This window comes from Hipposideros armiger, unplaced genomic scaffold, assembly GCF_001890085.2.
Source record: "Hipposideros armiger isolate ML-2016 unplaced genomic scaffold, ASM189008v1 scaffold_341, whole genome shotgun sequence".
Taxonomy (NCBI): Eukaryota; Metazoa; Chordata; class Mammalia; order Chiroptera; family Hipposideridae; genus Hipposideros; species Hipposideros armiger.
The window spans coordinates 1,434,029-1,452,197 of record NW_017731691.1 but is presented as its reverse complement, the minus strand read 5'-3'; the positions used below and the strand labels follow the sequence as shown (position 1 = coordinate 1,452,197).

At 38.7% G+C, this 18,169-nt stretch overlaps 1 protein-coding gene across 1 annotated transcript in view; it reads right to left on the bottom strand.

Annotated features, from left to right (window-relative positions):
• Window positions 1–18,169, bottom strand: part of HPRT1 (hypoxanthine phosphoribosyltransferase 1) — a 44,127-nt gene that overhangs the window by 16,242 nt on the left and 9,716 nt on the right. The window contains exons 2-3 of the mRNA XM_019661260.1: window positions 4,552–4,658; window positions 2,487–2,670 (exon numbers count right to left, since the gene is read on the bottom strand). Coding sequence (XP_019516805.1) covers window positions 2,487–2,670; window positions 4,552–4,658 — 291 coding nt within the window. The remainder of the gene's footprint in view (window positions 1–2,486; window positions 2,671–4,551; window positions 4,659–18,169) is intronic.

The following is an 18,169-nucleotide window of genomic DNA, read 5'->3' as shown; positions in this document are numbered from 1 at the left end:
GGGGTTTTTTAAGATTTTATTGGGGAATTGGGGGAGGGGAACAGTGTTGGGGAATTGGGGAAGGGGACCAGCCAACTTGTTGTTCTTCAATCTTCGTTGTGGAGGGTGCCAGTCACCATCTGGCTGCCCGTTGGCAGTTTGTGGCCTCTAAGTTCAAGGTGCTGTGTTATAATCTTAGTTGCAGGTGGACATAGCCACCATCCCATGTGGGAGTGGAACTGGCAGCCTTGTTGTTAAGAGCGCACACTCTATCCACTGAGCCATCCGAGTGGCAGCTCGGCTCAAGGTGCCGAGTTCAGTCTTAGTTGCGGGTGGGTGTAGCCCACCATTGAACAGGCAATCTTGTTGTTACACCAGCTGAGCCATTCTGCCACCTGTTGCCAGCTCAGCAACAGCTCAGCTAGGGCGCAGCACCACTGGCCCATGTGGGAATTGAACCGGTGGCCCAGTTGCTCAGAGCTCGCGCTCTTAAGCCAACTCTTAACCAACTGAGCCACTTGGCCAGCCCAAGTTGCCTGGTTTTTTATATCTACATGTGACTACCTTCCATGACAAGCTGAAATATTAAAGTATATGGATGGTTTTTTTAAAATTTCTATTGTTTAGCAATAAATGTACACAGAATTTCACATAAAATAAAAGTTATGCCGGCCAAGTGGCTCAGTTGGTTAAGAGCTCACTCAAGAGTTGCCAGTTCGAGTCCCAGCCCGAGATGAGCTGCTGCGGAGCTGCCAACAGGTGGCAGGATGGCTCAGCTAAAATAAATAAATAAATAAAATAAAAGTTATTAATTTTTCTATATGTGAAAATTAACCTAAAAATTTGACTTGCTTATGTTTAAGATTGCACACTTTTTATCAGTTGAGGAGTTCTGCTTAATCATCCTCTAAGATCTATAAAACCAATAAGGAAAAAATACTAAAAGTAGAAAATGGAATTGAAATGTCAAAGTGTTCCTTTGCTTCAAATTGCTCTTACAACTATAAAATACTTTTTAAAAGAAAATATTAAAGTCCCCACATTTGTTTTTATGAGCTTTCTTTTCAAAGAAAGAATAGTCTGCCCAAATTCCCAGAGGAATGAAGTAGCAATCATAAAGCAACAAGACTGATTTTTATGTGTATGTGGAGGGTGCTTAAGAGGATCAAAAAGAGAATCATACTATGGATTGTAAATACATGTTTTGACTCGAAGCAATAATATATTAAAAACTGGGCAGCTATACTGTTAGCAGTTATACTGACTAAAATGAAATCTTAGTGTAAATCAGTGAAATAAGGGAGGGAGGAAGGGTGGAAGGGAGGAAAAACAAACTTCTATTGAGTAAAAATTCAAATTTTGTATTTAAAGAAGTCTTTAATTCAACAAGACTTTCACAAGTTAAAAGGGTCTTATAAGTACGAAGTAATGTCATGATGTATGAACATAAATGGTTTTAACGGGTTAGGGAAAATGTCTGTAATACTAAAATGGTTGTCCAATCACCCACTGGACTGATGAAAATGTGAAAGAAGTCAAAGACTTGGGTCAAATAGATGATTAACGAGAGAATGAAGGTTGAAAGTTAAATGTAGATAAGTGGTCTTATTCTCAATGAAAATGTAAACATAAGGCAAGTTTCTACAAAGATACACTACAATACTGATTCATGAAACAGCGAAGACTGGGCATTTATTCTAACCTTTGAGAGGTGGTGGTGGGTGGTAAATAAATAAATAAGCAAGGCGAAATCCCTTTTAAAGGAAAACGGTAACTCACAGGAACTAGACTGTCAACTTGCAACCACAAACAAAGCTACAGTATGAAGTAACAAAAATCAAACATTCACATGATCAAAGAAATTCTGGATGACGAAATTCATGTGTAAAGATCACACTGATTTGGGTTCATCCCAGTGTCAATATTCTGAAGCATTTGAGATCTTGAGATCATGGTGATACATGCAGAATGACTGTAAATCAAAAGTGGTTTCTTCAAGGTGCCAATGCTCTCACTCCATATGTGCTTTCTAGGAAATAACTACTGACCAACCTTATTAATCAGACCTAGCTCCAAATGCTTTACTATTCCTCTGCAAACCAATCTAGCTCCAGAGAAGATATCTGCCAGCAAGTATAGTAAAAAAAAGTATCGCTCAAGTCCTGACAGAAATTCTTAAAAGGGGTTTAAAAAAATAAAAACAACAACAACAACAAAAAACCAACCTTTAAAGTAAGTATATAACCTCCAAGGTGACTAGTTTAAAAAAGACAATATTCACTTGGATAGAAAGTATTGGTGAATATATTGGGTTATCGGAAAAGTGATGACACATTTTTGCAATGAAAAACATAGAAAAATATGTCATGATTTTCCGACAACCCAATATTAAAAAATCTCACTGTAACCAAGTGAAATGATCATGTAAGTATAGCTTACAGAACTTCAAAAACATGCATGAAAACCTATCGTCAATATGTTTTTTTAAACACATTAAATATACTTACACAGTAGCTCTTCAGTCTGATAAAATCTACAGTCATAGGAATGGATCTATCACTATTTCTGTTCAGGACTTTGATGTAATCCAGCAGGTCAGCAAAAAATTTATAGCCCCCCTTGAGCACGCAGAGGGCTACGATGTGATGGCCTCCCATCTCCTTCATCACATCTCGAGCAAGCCGTTCGGTCCTACAGAAATAAAATCAGGAATTTAATAGAAATTATAATAATTCATATTATAATAGAAATACATTTAAACTTTACAACAAACATCCCTTACATATTAAAACTTCCACAAAACACACCCTTTGCCCCCATGAAGTATATCTTTGCTTCATAAAGCAAAGACAAAAATTACAAAAACCTTGAAAATCCAGGTACACTATAACATCTATCATAAATTTTTAAAATGCAATTTAAAGTAAGATACCATGTCATATATCAGATTGCAAAATTCTGATTAAATGAAATTTCCCTAATAATATGTGAGGTATGATAAAAAAATACAGTGAGTCCTGCTGCCAAGTGCCATCCAATGGAAAGGCAGGGATCTTCAATAAGGGAAGTGGTGTGTCGAACCTTAGAAACAGTGTGTGACAAGTTTCAACTTGTTCGGTGCAGTCAGTTGGGTGTGAGCTACTGTTGAGAGAAGGTGTGTTTTAAAGTGTGCCATAAATCATCCTCCATCATGACAACACTCCATGTCACACATCACTTCTGGTACATGGCAATTTCTATCAAATAAAAAACATTACAGTCTGTCCTCATCCAACTTATTCACTGGATCTGGTACCATGCGACTTCTGGCACTTCACCAAAGTCAAATAACCATTAAAAGTAAATGTTTTTAATTTATTCAGGACATCAAGACAGCCACGACAGTGCAACTAAAGATACTCATGAAAGAGGACTTCCAGAACTGCTTCAGAAAGTGGCCAGCATGATGGGATAAGTGTGTTTGAAGCGAGGAGAAGAATCATGAGAGGGGGTTAATGGCAATGAGTCTTTTACTGTAGTACATTTTATTTTTATTTTTTTGAAATACATTTTAAATTTAAACATTCACCGTATTTTTTTATCATACCTCATAAAATATTGAAGAGATTACAAGGAAAACAATCCTCTAATATACCATTGAGAGTATAAATCAACATAACATAATGGAGGATAATTTGGCAGTATCAAAACATTCAATAAATATTTTTTCCTTGACCCAGAATTTCTACATGGATAAAGTTGAGCATGTGCCCAAATGTATATGAAAGGATGTCTCCTTCTAGTATGGTCCGCAAAAGCAAAATAAAAGAGATCTTGCATGTCCATCAATAGGGGACTGGTTAAATCAACTATGGTACAGCCAGAAAATGGAATGCTATGCAACCTTTAAAATATATGGGATAGCTCTGGATATACTAATATGAAAAAATGTCCAATAAATTTTAGAACTATCTGATAGTACATACCTATGTGTTAAAAGATATATTTGCATATAGCATATGTGCATAGCCAGTGGGTAGGGAGGAAATGTGCACAGGAGGCTGACAAAATATAACTCTACTCTTATTTATAGCCTCTACAATTAGAATATTTCACAATACGTACGCATTGATACTGTAATTTTAAAATCAAAATCAAAATAACCTGACACACAAGGCAAGCATTTAAGTATCAAGAAAAGTTTTCCACTGTGACTCATTTAAGGAGAAAATTTCAAACTAGATGCACATAATAATCAAAATCTGACCTTGCCTTCATGTGATTCAGCCCCAGCCCATTACCCTGTTCAGGTTTGAGAAATCAGAGACTGTAATGAGAGTTCATTCTTCCAATTTCCCTTCAGTGTTTACTTTATTCTACTCCTTACAGATTCCCAGTATACCATGACTTATACTGGGTAATTAGTAAGCCCTCTCCTCTTTTTTTTGTAGAGGACTTTTTAAAAATAGAAAGCATCTATTATTTGACAAGCTGGCCTAGTTTATGATCAAATATCAACTACTTAAAACAGTTGCTGACAACTGAAATCAATGTAAGAAAAAACCAAAAACTTCAATTTAAGATCTTACTAACCTGTCCATAATTAGTCCATGAGGAATAAACACCTTTTCCAAATCCTCAGCATAATGACGAGGTATACAAAATAAATCTAGGTCATAACCAGGTTCATCATCACTAATCTGAAAAAGAAATATGGCTGTTTCAATGAGAGCATTACAGGATACAAACACTTGACTGAATTTAGATGTTAAAAACCTTAGCCAAGAAGAGAAATTTAGGTACAAGATATCAAGAACTTTCAGTAACTTTGTAGTTATGATAATGCATTATAGTTATACAAGAAATCAGCCATGTTTTAGAGATGAATAGTTAAGACTTCAGAAGTAAAATGACATATGAAATTTCCTTTAGTTCAGCAAAGAGAAAAAGAAAAACTTTAAAGAGCAAAGATAAATGCAGCAAAATCTTGATAATATTTAAACATGGGGATAAGCATATAGGGATTCATTATAATATTCTCTCTACTTTTGAGTATATTTGAAAATTTAGTTTAAAACATCTTAATACACTATAGTCTATCAAATTAAAACATCATGCTGAATAAGGAAAACTGTTGTTCCCCAACCCCAAATCCAGATACACCCTTTCATCTCACAGTAGAAACAAAATTTTAAAAAGTTATGTGATTTCTTAAAAAGCCAAACTCCAGCCGGCCGAGTGACGCATTGGTTAAGACCTGGCTTGGGACGCCAGCTCTGAGCAGCAGGGCCCCAGTTCAGATCCCACATGGGGGCCAGTGACACTGCCCTCTACAGCTAAGATGGTGAACAACAGCTCGTCCTGGTGCTGGGATGCCATGTGTTGCCGGCAACGGCGTAGGCTGCAGCCCCTGCTGCAGTGGGTTGCCATGGGCTACCGTGTGTGGCCGGCAGCCAGCGTGAGCGGCGGAAAGCCAGTGTGAGCTGCCGTGAGTGGCTGTACCAACTTGGGCCAGTGAAGCAACATCCTCCACAACTAGACTGAAGAACAAAAGGACAGCAACTTGTCTGTTTCCCTTCCCTCGATTCGCCAGCACTGTTCCCCTCCCCCAATTCCCCAATAAAAAAATCTTTAAAAAAAAAACAAACTTCTAGAAGACTGAGATTGTTATAATCCATTCATGAGGTGCCTCCACAGTAGAAACTCCAAGATTGTTTTGTGTAGGACCACATATTGGCTGCTGGTGGTATGCCCAGTCCCGGGCATACAAAATATTTAATAACCTTGGTGACAGAGCACCTGCGGTGGTGAAATATACAATGATTACAGTTTAATAAATATTATAAGTGCACCTATACACACAGAAAAAAACATAACAAAATCACGAAAACCATTATCTTGGGGAGGAAAGTTACAATGATTTTACTTATTTCCTTACATCATATTCTCCAAATTTTCTTCAGTGAGTATATACTGTATTTCCCCATGTATAAGACACACCCTTTTTTGAAAATTTTGGGGTCTAAAAACTGGTGTGTCTTATACAGTGGTTGTAGATATTTTACTTGCATTTCCCACTTTTTTCACGGTTGTTTTTGTGCTCATACAATCACTGTATAAGACACACCTAGTTTTTAGACCCCAAATTTTTCAAAAAAGGGTGCATCTTATACATGGGGAAATTGCTTTTAAAATAATTCAGTCTTTCTTACCAATCATTTTTGGTGGTATATATTTATATATATATGTATAAAAAGTATGGAGAGGGCCAGCCAAATGGCGCATTAGTTAAGAGCTGGCTTGGGACACCAGCTCTGAGCAGCAGAGCCCCGGTTCAGATCCCACATGAGAGCCAGTGATGCTGCGCCCTCTACAGCTAAGGTGCTGAACAACAGCTCGACCTGGAGCTGGGCTGCCCTGAGTCGCCGGCAATGGCGTAGGCTCCAGCCCCTGATGCAGTGGGGCTGCCATAAGATACCGTGTGTGGCCGGCAGCTGGTGTGAGCTGCCAAGAGCCGCAGTGAGTGGACGTCCAGAGGCTGGCGGCCGATCTGCCTCATCCAGGAAGAGCGCAGTGATGGTGCCACCATGGGCCAGTGAAGCGACGTCCTCCACAACTAGACTGAAGAACAAAAGGACAGCAACTTGTCTGCTTCCCTTCCTCTGATTTCCCAGCGCTGTTCCCATCCCCCAATTCCCTAATAAAAGCTTAAACAAAAAGGATGGGGAAAATTTAAAGATATATTAAAACAAGACCTACAAATATTGTAATACAAAACATAAAAGGAAGAGGAGAGATGGAGCGAGGGAAGGAGGGAGAGAGGGATTGGAGGAATATACCAAACAATGGTCAACTATAGGAAGTGGGGACCTGCCACTTTCTTTTTTTTAAGATTTTATTGGGGAATTGGAGGAGGGGAACAGACAAGTTGCTGTCCTTTTGTTCTTCAGTCTAGTTGTGGAGGACGTCGCTCCACTGGCCCATGTTGGTATTATCATTGTGCTCTTCCCGGCTGAGGCAATTGGTCGCCGGTTATTGGACGGCCACTCACGGCGGCCCTTGGTAGCTCACACTGGCTGCCAGCCAAACACAGTAGCTTATGGCAGCCCACTGCAGCAGGGGCTAGAGCCTACGCCATCACTGGCGACTCACGGCAGCCCAGCTCCAGGTCGAGCTGTTGTTCACCATCTTAGCTGTAGAGGGCACAGCGTCACTGGCCCTCATGTGGGATCTGAACCGGGGCCCTGCTGCTCAGAGCTGGCGTCCCAAGTCAACTCTTAACCAATGTGCCACTCGGCCACACACTTTATTATGTGCCACTTTCCACACTTTATTATTGACTTGATTTTTTTTTCACTGTCAATTTTACTTTTTTATTATAGTTGACTTATAATTCCTACTCACCATTATATTTAAAGCTTATTCAAAGAAATAAACCACAATTATAATACTCTATCTGACATGATATTCAAGACTAAATATATTCAAGAAGCTGATGATAGAACCTTTGGAACTTTTCAAGAAATACTGGTCAAACCATAATTAAATTTCATTGTATTTGTTAATATCTATTGAGTGCCTCCTCTTCCAGTCAGCACTGTATTAGGTGCTTAAGGACAAGTAGCTTGGCTTTCAATCATTTTTTAAAAATATATCTTTAAGATATATAATATTATTCACAGAATTCGTAATTATATTCTGAGACTTTTGAGGTTCATGGTGTCTCTCTTTCAGTCTCAAAAGCTGTTTTGAGTTCTCCAGACTTTGGCTGAATTTTAGGTACTGTCTTGGCAGGCTGGTAGTACCCACACACCTTTCAGTCTGCGCACATGGCTAGAAGGCTGGTAGCAATTCAGATAGGCAGAGCAGGAAATGCCCACAGGCATGACAAGCAGCTGCACAGAGTGCGCACTCTTGGCAGCTGTTTTGAGAGCTGTCAGAAGTCAATATTGATTTGTTTTTAAACAAACATGTAGTACTTTCATACACAGAAAAAAAAACTCTATTTTGGGGAATAAAAGGATTATGCCAGATCCGCTAAGATGAAGTGCTAATGTATCTGCTAAACATTTACATCATGTTTATTTCAGAACATTTACTACAAAAATAATGGAAGTGGAATGTTTCTGTCATGTACCGGAGCATTTCAAGAATACTTTAAAACAAGCAAGTACTGAATTTTACAAACTGAAATTTAGCTCAAGTTTTGGGAGAAGAAAAACCTTGCTAGATCCTATGAGAGGATAAACACTCGTGTCAGGCTCATCAGAACGTATCTGCTACTGCTTGACATGAGTGAAAATGCACCATTTCATAATGCTTTAAAATGAAGAAGAGCCAAAGTGCCAAAATGGCTTCCCTGAAGCTTACCCTTTTGTCCCAGTTACTCACTGCTTCTGGCACAAGCACAAACCAGGACCCACCCAGAACTCTTTGAAATATGCAACACTTATAAAGACTACTACTTCTTTGAAAATGGTTCAGTGCCTGGCTACAGGTTTTGCAGACAGCCTAAGAACTTTCAGAGTCTTGTTTGTCTCAAAGTCAATGTGAATTCAGCCAAGTCCATCCCAGACATGAGTCTTACACAGACAGATCAGCAGGGATGTACCCAAAATAGGAATTCTACCTCTGTCAACACACCAAATTAATTTCCAATTCAAAATTTTTATTTTCAATCAATACTATTAGATTTATGTGTCACATCTGACATCAAAGGGTTGATCTGTTATATCAAATATTAAAAAACATGTTAATATAACTTGTCCCAAATGGAAAAACAAGCATACATAAAACTTGCATTACTTGAAGTGCTTTAGGCACGAATCCACAACTTTGCTATAGTTCGCTATAAATAAATGGGGTATATTTATTGGGGTCCTAATTTAAGAAACACGATTGGCCATGGATAGATAGCTGTCTGAACTGGGCAATGGATACATGAAGGTTCATTATACTATCATGTCTAAGTGTGGATGTTTCAAATATAAAGCTAAATAGGGAACAATTTATTTCAATGATGACAAGGCAGTAACATCAACTTTAAACAATTTTACATTTAATGAAAAATTTAAGTCTTTTTTTTAAATTGGGGAGCAGTATGTTTTTCCAGGACCCATCAACTCCAAGTCAAGTAGTTGTTTCAATCTAGTTGTGGAGGGTGTGGGGACTGAATGGGCAACCTTGGTGTTATGAGCACTGTGCTCTAACCAACTGAGCTAACCGGCTGCCCCAAATTTAAGCCTTTTAAATTCATAGTTCATGATCGAATATTAGAATACTAATTTTAAATTGGTAATGACCTTATTCTGAACCTGTATTCTCATTACTAATACTCAAATATGTGAGTACCCACTATGTTGTACATACTAGAGAGGATTAGGTAAATGCTACCCTCAAAGAACTTACATTGTGGGGAACCCAGACAAAGAGGACACCAAGGCATGGGAAGCAACTTTTACTAATGCCGGCACTGGCTCAGCGGATTCACATCCAGAGGCTGAGCCCTGACCCGGGCGGGACTCGGGGCTATATACCCTGAGGTTTCCGGGTTAGCAGCTAAGGTTCCTTATTAGGATATGCAGCCTTGTGCCAGTTCCTGACTGGCTCCCAGGTGAGGTAGGAATTTGGAAATGTTAAACGCTTAAGTCTTGCTGACCATACAGTTCAGGAATGTCTTTGTCTGAAGCCCACGCAAAATCCTTAGTGACCACATGGTCTGGGAAGGCCTTTGTCTAGGGCCCACTGCCACACTTACAGTATAGTAAAAGACATGACATGTATATGAATAACCATAAAACAGAGTGCTAAACTGCTAAGGAAAAGATACAGGTAAAATATTATGGGAGTTTAAGAGGCCACTCAAAATCACTTAAGAGCTAGACAGAAATATACTTGGTGACCTTAAATATTATTAGCCTTTATTAGTCCTATCTGATATTGGTTAATATCTCATATTAATTAATTCCATCTGATATGGATTAGTTAACAATCCAGTGAATGCTTTGATAGGAAAGGATTGCAATTTATTCAATCATAACAAAATGCATTCAGATGAAAAACAAAGGCCTACAATCAAGACTACCCTACTCAGCAAGACTATCATTTAAAATTGAAGGACAGATAAACAGCTTCCCAGATAAGAAAAAGCTAAAAGAATTCATTACCACATAGCCAGCATTACAGGAAATGTTAAAAGGACTTCTTTAAGCAGAAGAAAGGAGAAAACAAAGTAACAAAGACCAAAAATATGAATAATAAAATGGCAATAACTATGTACCTATAAAAAATCTATTTAAATGTAAATGGCTTAATGCGCCAATCAAAAGATATAGGGTAGGGCCGGCTGAGCATCACAGTTGGTTAAGAGAGCAAACTCTGAGCAACAGCATCACTGGTTCGATTCCCACATGGGCCAGGGAGCTACCCAAGCTGAGCTGCCACTGAGCTATGAACAGGTGGCACGATTGCTCAGCCGGTGAGAGCACGTGCTCCTAACAACAAGGTTTCAGGTTCCACTCCCACATTGGATGCTGGGCTGCGCCCTCCCACAACTAAGATTGAACACGGCACCTTGAGCTGAGTGGCTGCGAGCTGCCAATAGGCAGCCAGATGGCGACTGGACTTGGAACTAAGCTAGCTGTGCCCTCCACAACTTAGATTGAAGGACAACAAATTGGCTGTTCCCCTTCCCCAATTCCCCAACAATGTTCCCCTTACCCAATTTCCCAATAAAATCTTTTTTTAAAAAAAACATAGGGTAGCTGAGTGAATAAGAAAACAAGACCCATGCATATGCTGTCTACAAGAGACCTACCTCAGATCAAAAGACATACACAGACTGAAAGTAAACAGGGGAAAAAGATATTTCACCCAAATGGAAACAAGAAAAAACCTGGGGTAGCAATACTTAGACAAAATAGACTTTAAAATGAAGACTATAATAAGATACAAAGAAGGAAATTACGTAAGAATAAAGGAATCAGTATCATAGAACATAACCCTAGTAAACATCTATGCACTCAACATAGGAGCACCTAAATATATAAAACATATATTGACGGACATAAAGGCAGAGATCAACAGTAACACAATCACAGTAGGAGCTTTCACACCCCACTGACACCAATGGACAGATACGCCAGACAGAAAACCAACATGGAAACAGTAGCCTTAAATGACACATTAGGGGCGGCCGGGTGGCTCAGTTGGTTAGAGCACATGCTCTGAACAAAAAGGTTGCCAGTTTGATTCCCATATGGGCCAGTGAGCTTCGCTCTCCACAACTAGATTGAAGGACAATGACTTGACTTGGAGCAGATGGGTCCTGGGAAAAAACACAGTAACCCAATAAAAGTAATAATACTAAAAAATGACACATTAGACCAAATGGATTTAATTCATATTTTTAGAACATTTCACCCCAAAGCAGCAGGATATACATTCTTTTCAAATATACATGGAACATTTTCCAAAATAGACCACCACATGATAGGCCACAAAACAAGTCTCAATAAATTTAAGAAGACTGACATCACATCACTTATCTTCTGTGACCACAGTGCTATAAAACTAGAAATCAATTACAAGCAAAAAAACCTGAAAAACACACAAACACATGGAGACTGAATAACACGCTACTAAATAGCGAGTAGGTCAACAGTGAGATCAAGGAAGAAATCAAAAGATACCTCGAGACAAACAAAAATGAAAACACAATGACTCAAAAAAATTTATGGGGGCCGGCCGAGTGGCGCGATGGTTAAGAACTGGCTTGGGACGCTAGAGGGCCCTGGTTCGGATCCCACATATGAGGGCCAGTGACACTGCCCTCCACAGCTAAGATGCTGAACAACAGCTCAACCTGGAGCTGGGCTGCTGAGAGTCGCCTGCGACGGCGTAGGCTGCAGCCCCTGTGGCAGTGGGTTGCCATGGGCTACCGTGTGTAGCCAGCAGCCAGCGTGAGCGGCCAGCAGCCGCAGTGAGCGGCCGTCCAGAAGCCGGCGACTGATCTGCCTAGCCCGGGAAGAGCGCAATGATGGTGCCAACTTGGGCCAGTGAAGCAACGTCCTCCACAACTAGACTGAAGAACAAAAGGACAGCAACTTGTCTGTTCCCCTTCCCCAATTCCCCAGCACTGTTCCCATCCCCCCAATTCCCCAATAAAAATCTTTAAAAAAAATGTATGGGACACAGGAAAAGCAGTCCTAAGAGGGAAATTCATAGCAATGCAAGCCTACCTAAACAAACAAGAAAAATCTCAAATTAACAGTCTATCTTTACACCTAGGGGAACTGGAAAAAGAATAGCAAAATAAGCCAAAAGTGAGTACAAGGAAGGAAATAATAAATATCAGAGCAGAAATAAACGAAATAGAGACCAAAAAAAATTACAAAAGATCAATAGGAAACCAAGAGTTGTATTTTTTTAAAAAAGATTAAAAAACTGATAAACCTTTAACCAGACTGATCAATAAAAAAAGAAAACCCAAATAAATAAAATCAGAAATGAAAGATGAGAAGTGACCACATACGCCACAGAAACACAAAAATATTTAAAGAAAATACTATGAGCAACTATGCACCAACAAATCTGACAATCTGGAACAAATGGATAAAATCCTAGAAGCATAAAATCTTCCAAGGCTGAATCCAGAAGGAACAGAAAATCTGAACAGACTAATTACTACCAACAAAATCGAATCAGTAATCAACCAGCCCCCAACAAACAAAAGTCCTGGACCAGATGGCTTCATAGGTGAATTTTACCAAACATTCAAAAAAGAATTAACACCTATTCTTCTCAAACTATTCCAAAAAATCCAGAAGAGAAGCCTCCCAAGCTCATTTTATGAGGCCACCATTACTCTGATCCCAAAACCAGACAAAGATATTACAAAAAAAGAAAACTATAGACTGATATCCCTAATGAACATAGATGCAAAAATCCCCAACAAAACGTTAGCAAACCGAATTCAGCAATACATTAAAAAGAACATACACCACGATCAAGTGGGATTCATTCCTGATATGCAAGGTTGGTTCAGTTATCTGCAAATCAATTAACATGATACTTCACATAAAGAAAATGAAAAATAAAAATCATACGGTCATATCAATAGATGCAGTAAAAGTATCTGACAAAATCCAACAACTATTTATGATGAAACTCTCAACAAAGTGGGAATAGAGGGAATATATCTCAACATAATAAAGGCCATATATGACAAACCCACAGCTAACATCATACTCAATGGGGGAAAAGCTAAAACCATTCTCCTTAAGATCAGGAAGAAGACAACGATGCCCACTTTCACCACTTTTATTCAACATAGTACTGGAAGTTCTAGCCACAGCAACCAGACAGCAAGAAATAAAAGGCAAACAAATTAGAAAGGAGGAAGTAAAATTGCATTATTTGCAGATGACATAAGACAACCCCAAAGATTCCACCAAAAAAATGATTAGGACTGATAAATGAATTTAGTAAAGTAGCAGGATACAAAATCAATACTCAGAAATTGGTTGCATGTTTATACACAAATAATGAACTATCAGAAAGAAAAATTAAGAAAACAATCCCATTTACAATTGCATCAAAAAATACTTTAGGAATAAATTTAACCAAGGAAGTAAAAGACCTGTAATCAGAAAATTATCACACTGAAGAGAGAAATTAAAAAAGATACAAATAAATGGAAACATATACCAAGCTCATGGATAGGAATACAATAAAAATGTCTACACTACCCAAAGCAATATATAGATTCAACACAATCCCTATCAAAATACCAATGACATTTTTCACAGAAGTAGAACAAATAATCCTAAAATTCATATGGAACAAAAAAAGACCCCGGATAGCCATGGCAATCCTGAGAAATAAGAACAAAGTGGGAGGTATCAGGCTACCTGATGTCAAATGATACTACAAGGCTACAGTAATCAAAACAGCATGGTACTGGCATAAAAACAGACACATAGATCAATGGAACAGAATAGAGAGCCCAGAAATGAATCCATGCCTACCTATATGGCCATTTAATCTATGACAAGGAAGCAAGAATTTACATTGGGATAAAGACAGTCTAATAAATGGTGCTGGGGAAACTGGACAGATACACACAAAAATATAAAAGTGGACCATCTTCTTATGCCATATACAAGAATAAACTCAAAATGGATTAAAGACTTAAATGTAAGACCCAAAACCATAAAACTCCTAGAAGAAAATATAGGAAGTAAACTTCCTATATAGGAAGGCATTACCCTTAGAAATATTTTTATTGATATATCCCCCTTGGGAAATGAACACGAAAGAAAAAATAAACAAATTAGACTACATTAAACTAAAAAGTTTTTTCACAGCAAAGGAAACCATCAACAAAACAAAAAGACAACCTACTGAACGGGAGAAGATATTTGCCAATGATACATCTGATAAAGGGTTAATATCCAAATTTATTTTTAAAAAAAGCCCTCACACTCCTCAACACCCAAAAAACAACAACCCAATTTAAAAAAATGGGCAGAGGACATGAAGAGACAGTTCTCTAAAAAGGACATACAGATGGCCAACAGGCATATGAAAAGATGTACAACGTCACTGATCATCAGAGAAATGCAAATAAAAACCACAATGAGATACCACCTCACAGCTGTCAGAATGGCTATCATCAATAAATCAACAAACAGGATGTAGAGAAAAGGGAACCTTCGTGCACTGTTGGTGGGACTGCAAACTAGTGCAGCCTCTATGGAAAACAGTATGGAGGTTCCTGAGAAAATTAAAAATACAACTACCTTGGGCTGGCCGAGTGGCTCGTTGGTTAAGAGTTGGTTTGGGGGCCGGCTGAGTGGCTCAGTTGGTTAAGAGCTCACTCAAGAGTGCGAGCTCTGAGCAACAGCGGTTCGATGTCCAGCCCGAGCTGAGCTGCCGCTGAGCTGCCAACAGGCGGCAGGATGGCTCAGCTTAAAAAAAAAAAAAAGTTGGTTTGGGAGGCCAGCTCTGAGCAGCAGGGCCCCGGTTTGGATCCCACATGAGGGCCAGTGACGCTGCGCCCTCTACAGATAAGATGGTGAACAACAGCTCGGCCTGGAGCTGGGCTGCCATGAGTCGCCGGCGATGGAGTAAGCTGCAGCCCCTGCTGCAGTGGGGTGCCATAAGCTACCTTGAGCGGCCGGCAGCCAATATGAGCTGCCAAGGGCTGTCATGAGCAGCCGTCCAGTGGCCGGCGAGCAACTGCCTCAGGTGGGAAGAAAACAATGATAATATCAACATGGGCCAGTGAAGCGACGTCCTCCACAACTAGACTAAAGAACAAAAAAGGACAGCAACTTGTCTGTTCCCCTTCCCCAATTCCCCAGCACAGTTCCCATCCCCCAATTCCCCAATAATAGCTTTAAAAAAAATAGAACTACCTTATGACCCAGCAATTCCACTCCTGGGTATTTAGCCAAAGAAATCCAAAACACTAATTCAAAAAAATATATGCACTGTTATGTTTCTTGCACCGCTATTCACAATAGTCAAGATATGGAAACAACTGAAATACCATCAATAGATGACTGAATAAAGAAATTGTGGTACATTTATACAATGGAGTGTTACTCTGCCATATAAAAAGAATGAAATCTTACCATTTGCAATGATATGGATGGACCTAGAGAACATTATGTTAAGTGAAACAGTCAGATTGAGAAAGACAAATACCATCTCACTTATATGTGGAATCTAAAGAATAGAATAAACGATCAAATAAAACAGAAATAGACTCAGAGATACAGAGAAAAACTGATGGTTGCTAGATGGGAGGGGGGTTTGGGGTGGGGGAGAAGGTGAAGGGATTAGAAAGCACAAATTAGTAGTCACAAAATAAGTCACAGGGATGTGAAATACCCCATGGGAAATATAATAAATAATGTTGTATAGATTATGTAAGGTGCCAGATGGGTATTGGACTTATCAGGGGGATCACTTCATAGACTGTGTAGACTAATGTGCTATACACCTGAAGTTCAAGCAGAATAATACTGAATGTCAACAAGTATATATAATGTGTATATATGAGTATGTATGTATATACCAGGGTGCCAAAAAAATGTAAACACATGACTTGTATTCATCTTTTGTTATCAATATATACTGAGTATTAATAGTTTTATATACTATATATATGTATATATAATTATATTCAATTGTAACAGTTTTTTTCCTTTCTTAAAGTCTGCATACCTTTTTGGCACCCTATGTATATGTATACATGTATATACAAGTATATATAGTCACGGGATGTAAAGTATAGCACAGGGAATATAGTCAATGGTATTGTAACAGCTTTATACAAGGTAAAAGTGGTAATAGACTTGGGGGGGGTATCACTTTGTGAGGGGTATAAATGTGTAATTATGTTGTTTTGTACACCTGAAACTAATAAAAAATGTATTCAGTATCCACCTTGATTAAGGCACTGTAGAATATTTTGTAGGGGGATACAAAAATGATTATAAATTTATAATTTCAGCATGCTATGTAGTGGAAAAGACATACATACATAGAACTAAGTACACAGTACAATAAAGCTTATACTTTGTACCCAAATCTAATTTGGTAAGTTCACAAACTTTTGATTATAAAAGTAGTTAAGTATACACTGAAGACATACCTGGAACCCAAGGTCACCCAGCACCTGTGACTCCCTCCTAAAGCAATACCAAGCTTAGTCAATACACTGTTGCTTGGGTTTTATATCAAGTCAAGTAGACTGGCATGTCTCTGACACTGAATTAGCACGGCCTTCTAAGTCACTTTCTATATGAATGCAAGTCACATCCGTTTTACTATTTGTGACTTGGTGTTTACATGTCTAAGCATATGCTTATTACTGACACCTTGTAAAAGAACTGTATTAGTCTGCTTGGGCGGCCATAACAAATTATCATAGACTGGATGGCTTAAACAACAGTAATTTATTTCTCACAGTTCTGCAACATCACGGTGCCAGCAAAGTAGGTTTCATTCTGAAGCCTCTTTTCTTGCCTTGTAAGTGGCTGCCTTCTGTCTTCAGGGCTATCTTCTCTTAGTGGGGTGGAGGATGGGGGCTGGGGAGAGAGCTCGCTCTCTTCTTAAAAGAAAGTGCCCCAATCTCAGGACCTTATCTAATCCTAACTACTTCCCAAAGGCCCCATTTCCAAATACATTGGGGAGTGGGGGTGTTAGGGCTTCAAGATACTGGGGCGGGAAGGGGGGGCGGGGGGAGGCGACAAACATTCAGTCCATAACAAAAACTTAACATAAAACGACTAGAAAAGATCACAAAGAAGGTCCTAGATGGCTTTGGGGAGGGCCTAACCCTAAAACATTTGGGGAGAGAGCTCTGGAGGTACCAGAAGTGGTAAGAAATGAAAATGTGGTTTCTCTCCAGATCCACCTTTCCCATTATGGCCGTTTCTGGATGAACTGGAAATCAAAGGATGGGTTATTAATAACTCTGAGTTACATACCATTTACCCAGACAGTTCAGAAATCTGACTTCATTTCCTCAAAGCTTTAGAACACAGCTCTCAAATTCTAACCTATCTGTAATATACTTGTTAATGGTAATATCTACACAGGTACCTTTACTAATATAAAATATCATTGAAAAATATAATATTAATATATACCTTTTGCCTAGAATCAAAGTCAGTATTTTTTCTATCACAAATTACCAAAATAAATTTACTTTCCAGTAAAACTGGCATCACACATTCTTAACAATCACATGTATCACATCTATAATGATTTTCATGTGAAAATGTTTGTGGTTTATACATAAAATTTCTAATGACAGAGGCATATTATCTAAAATTACTGTATGCAAGGAATTTAATTCAAGCTAAGACAACACTTACAACATAAATGCAGCAGTCTGTGCCTAGGATTTATTAAATTTCTTTGTGGTCAGAAACTGACAATGTTAAAGACAGTTCGAGGAATATAATTAATAATGTTGTAAATATTTTGTAGGGTGTCAGATGGTCAAATGTCTTGTTAGGGAGACCGTTCATGGATGGGGTAGAGGCTTGATCACTGCACTGTATACCTGAAGCTGATGTTGTATAATATTGTAAGTCAACTATAAGTGAATATATATATATATATATATATTCACGGGACGTGGAGTATAGTGTGGGAGTGGAGTCAAGGGAATTGTAATAGATATGTATGATAT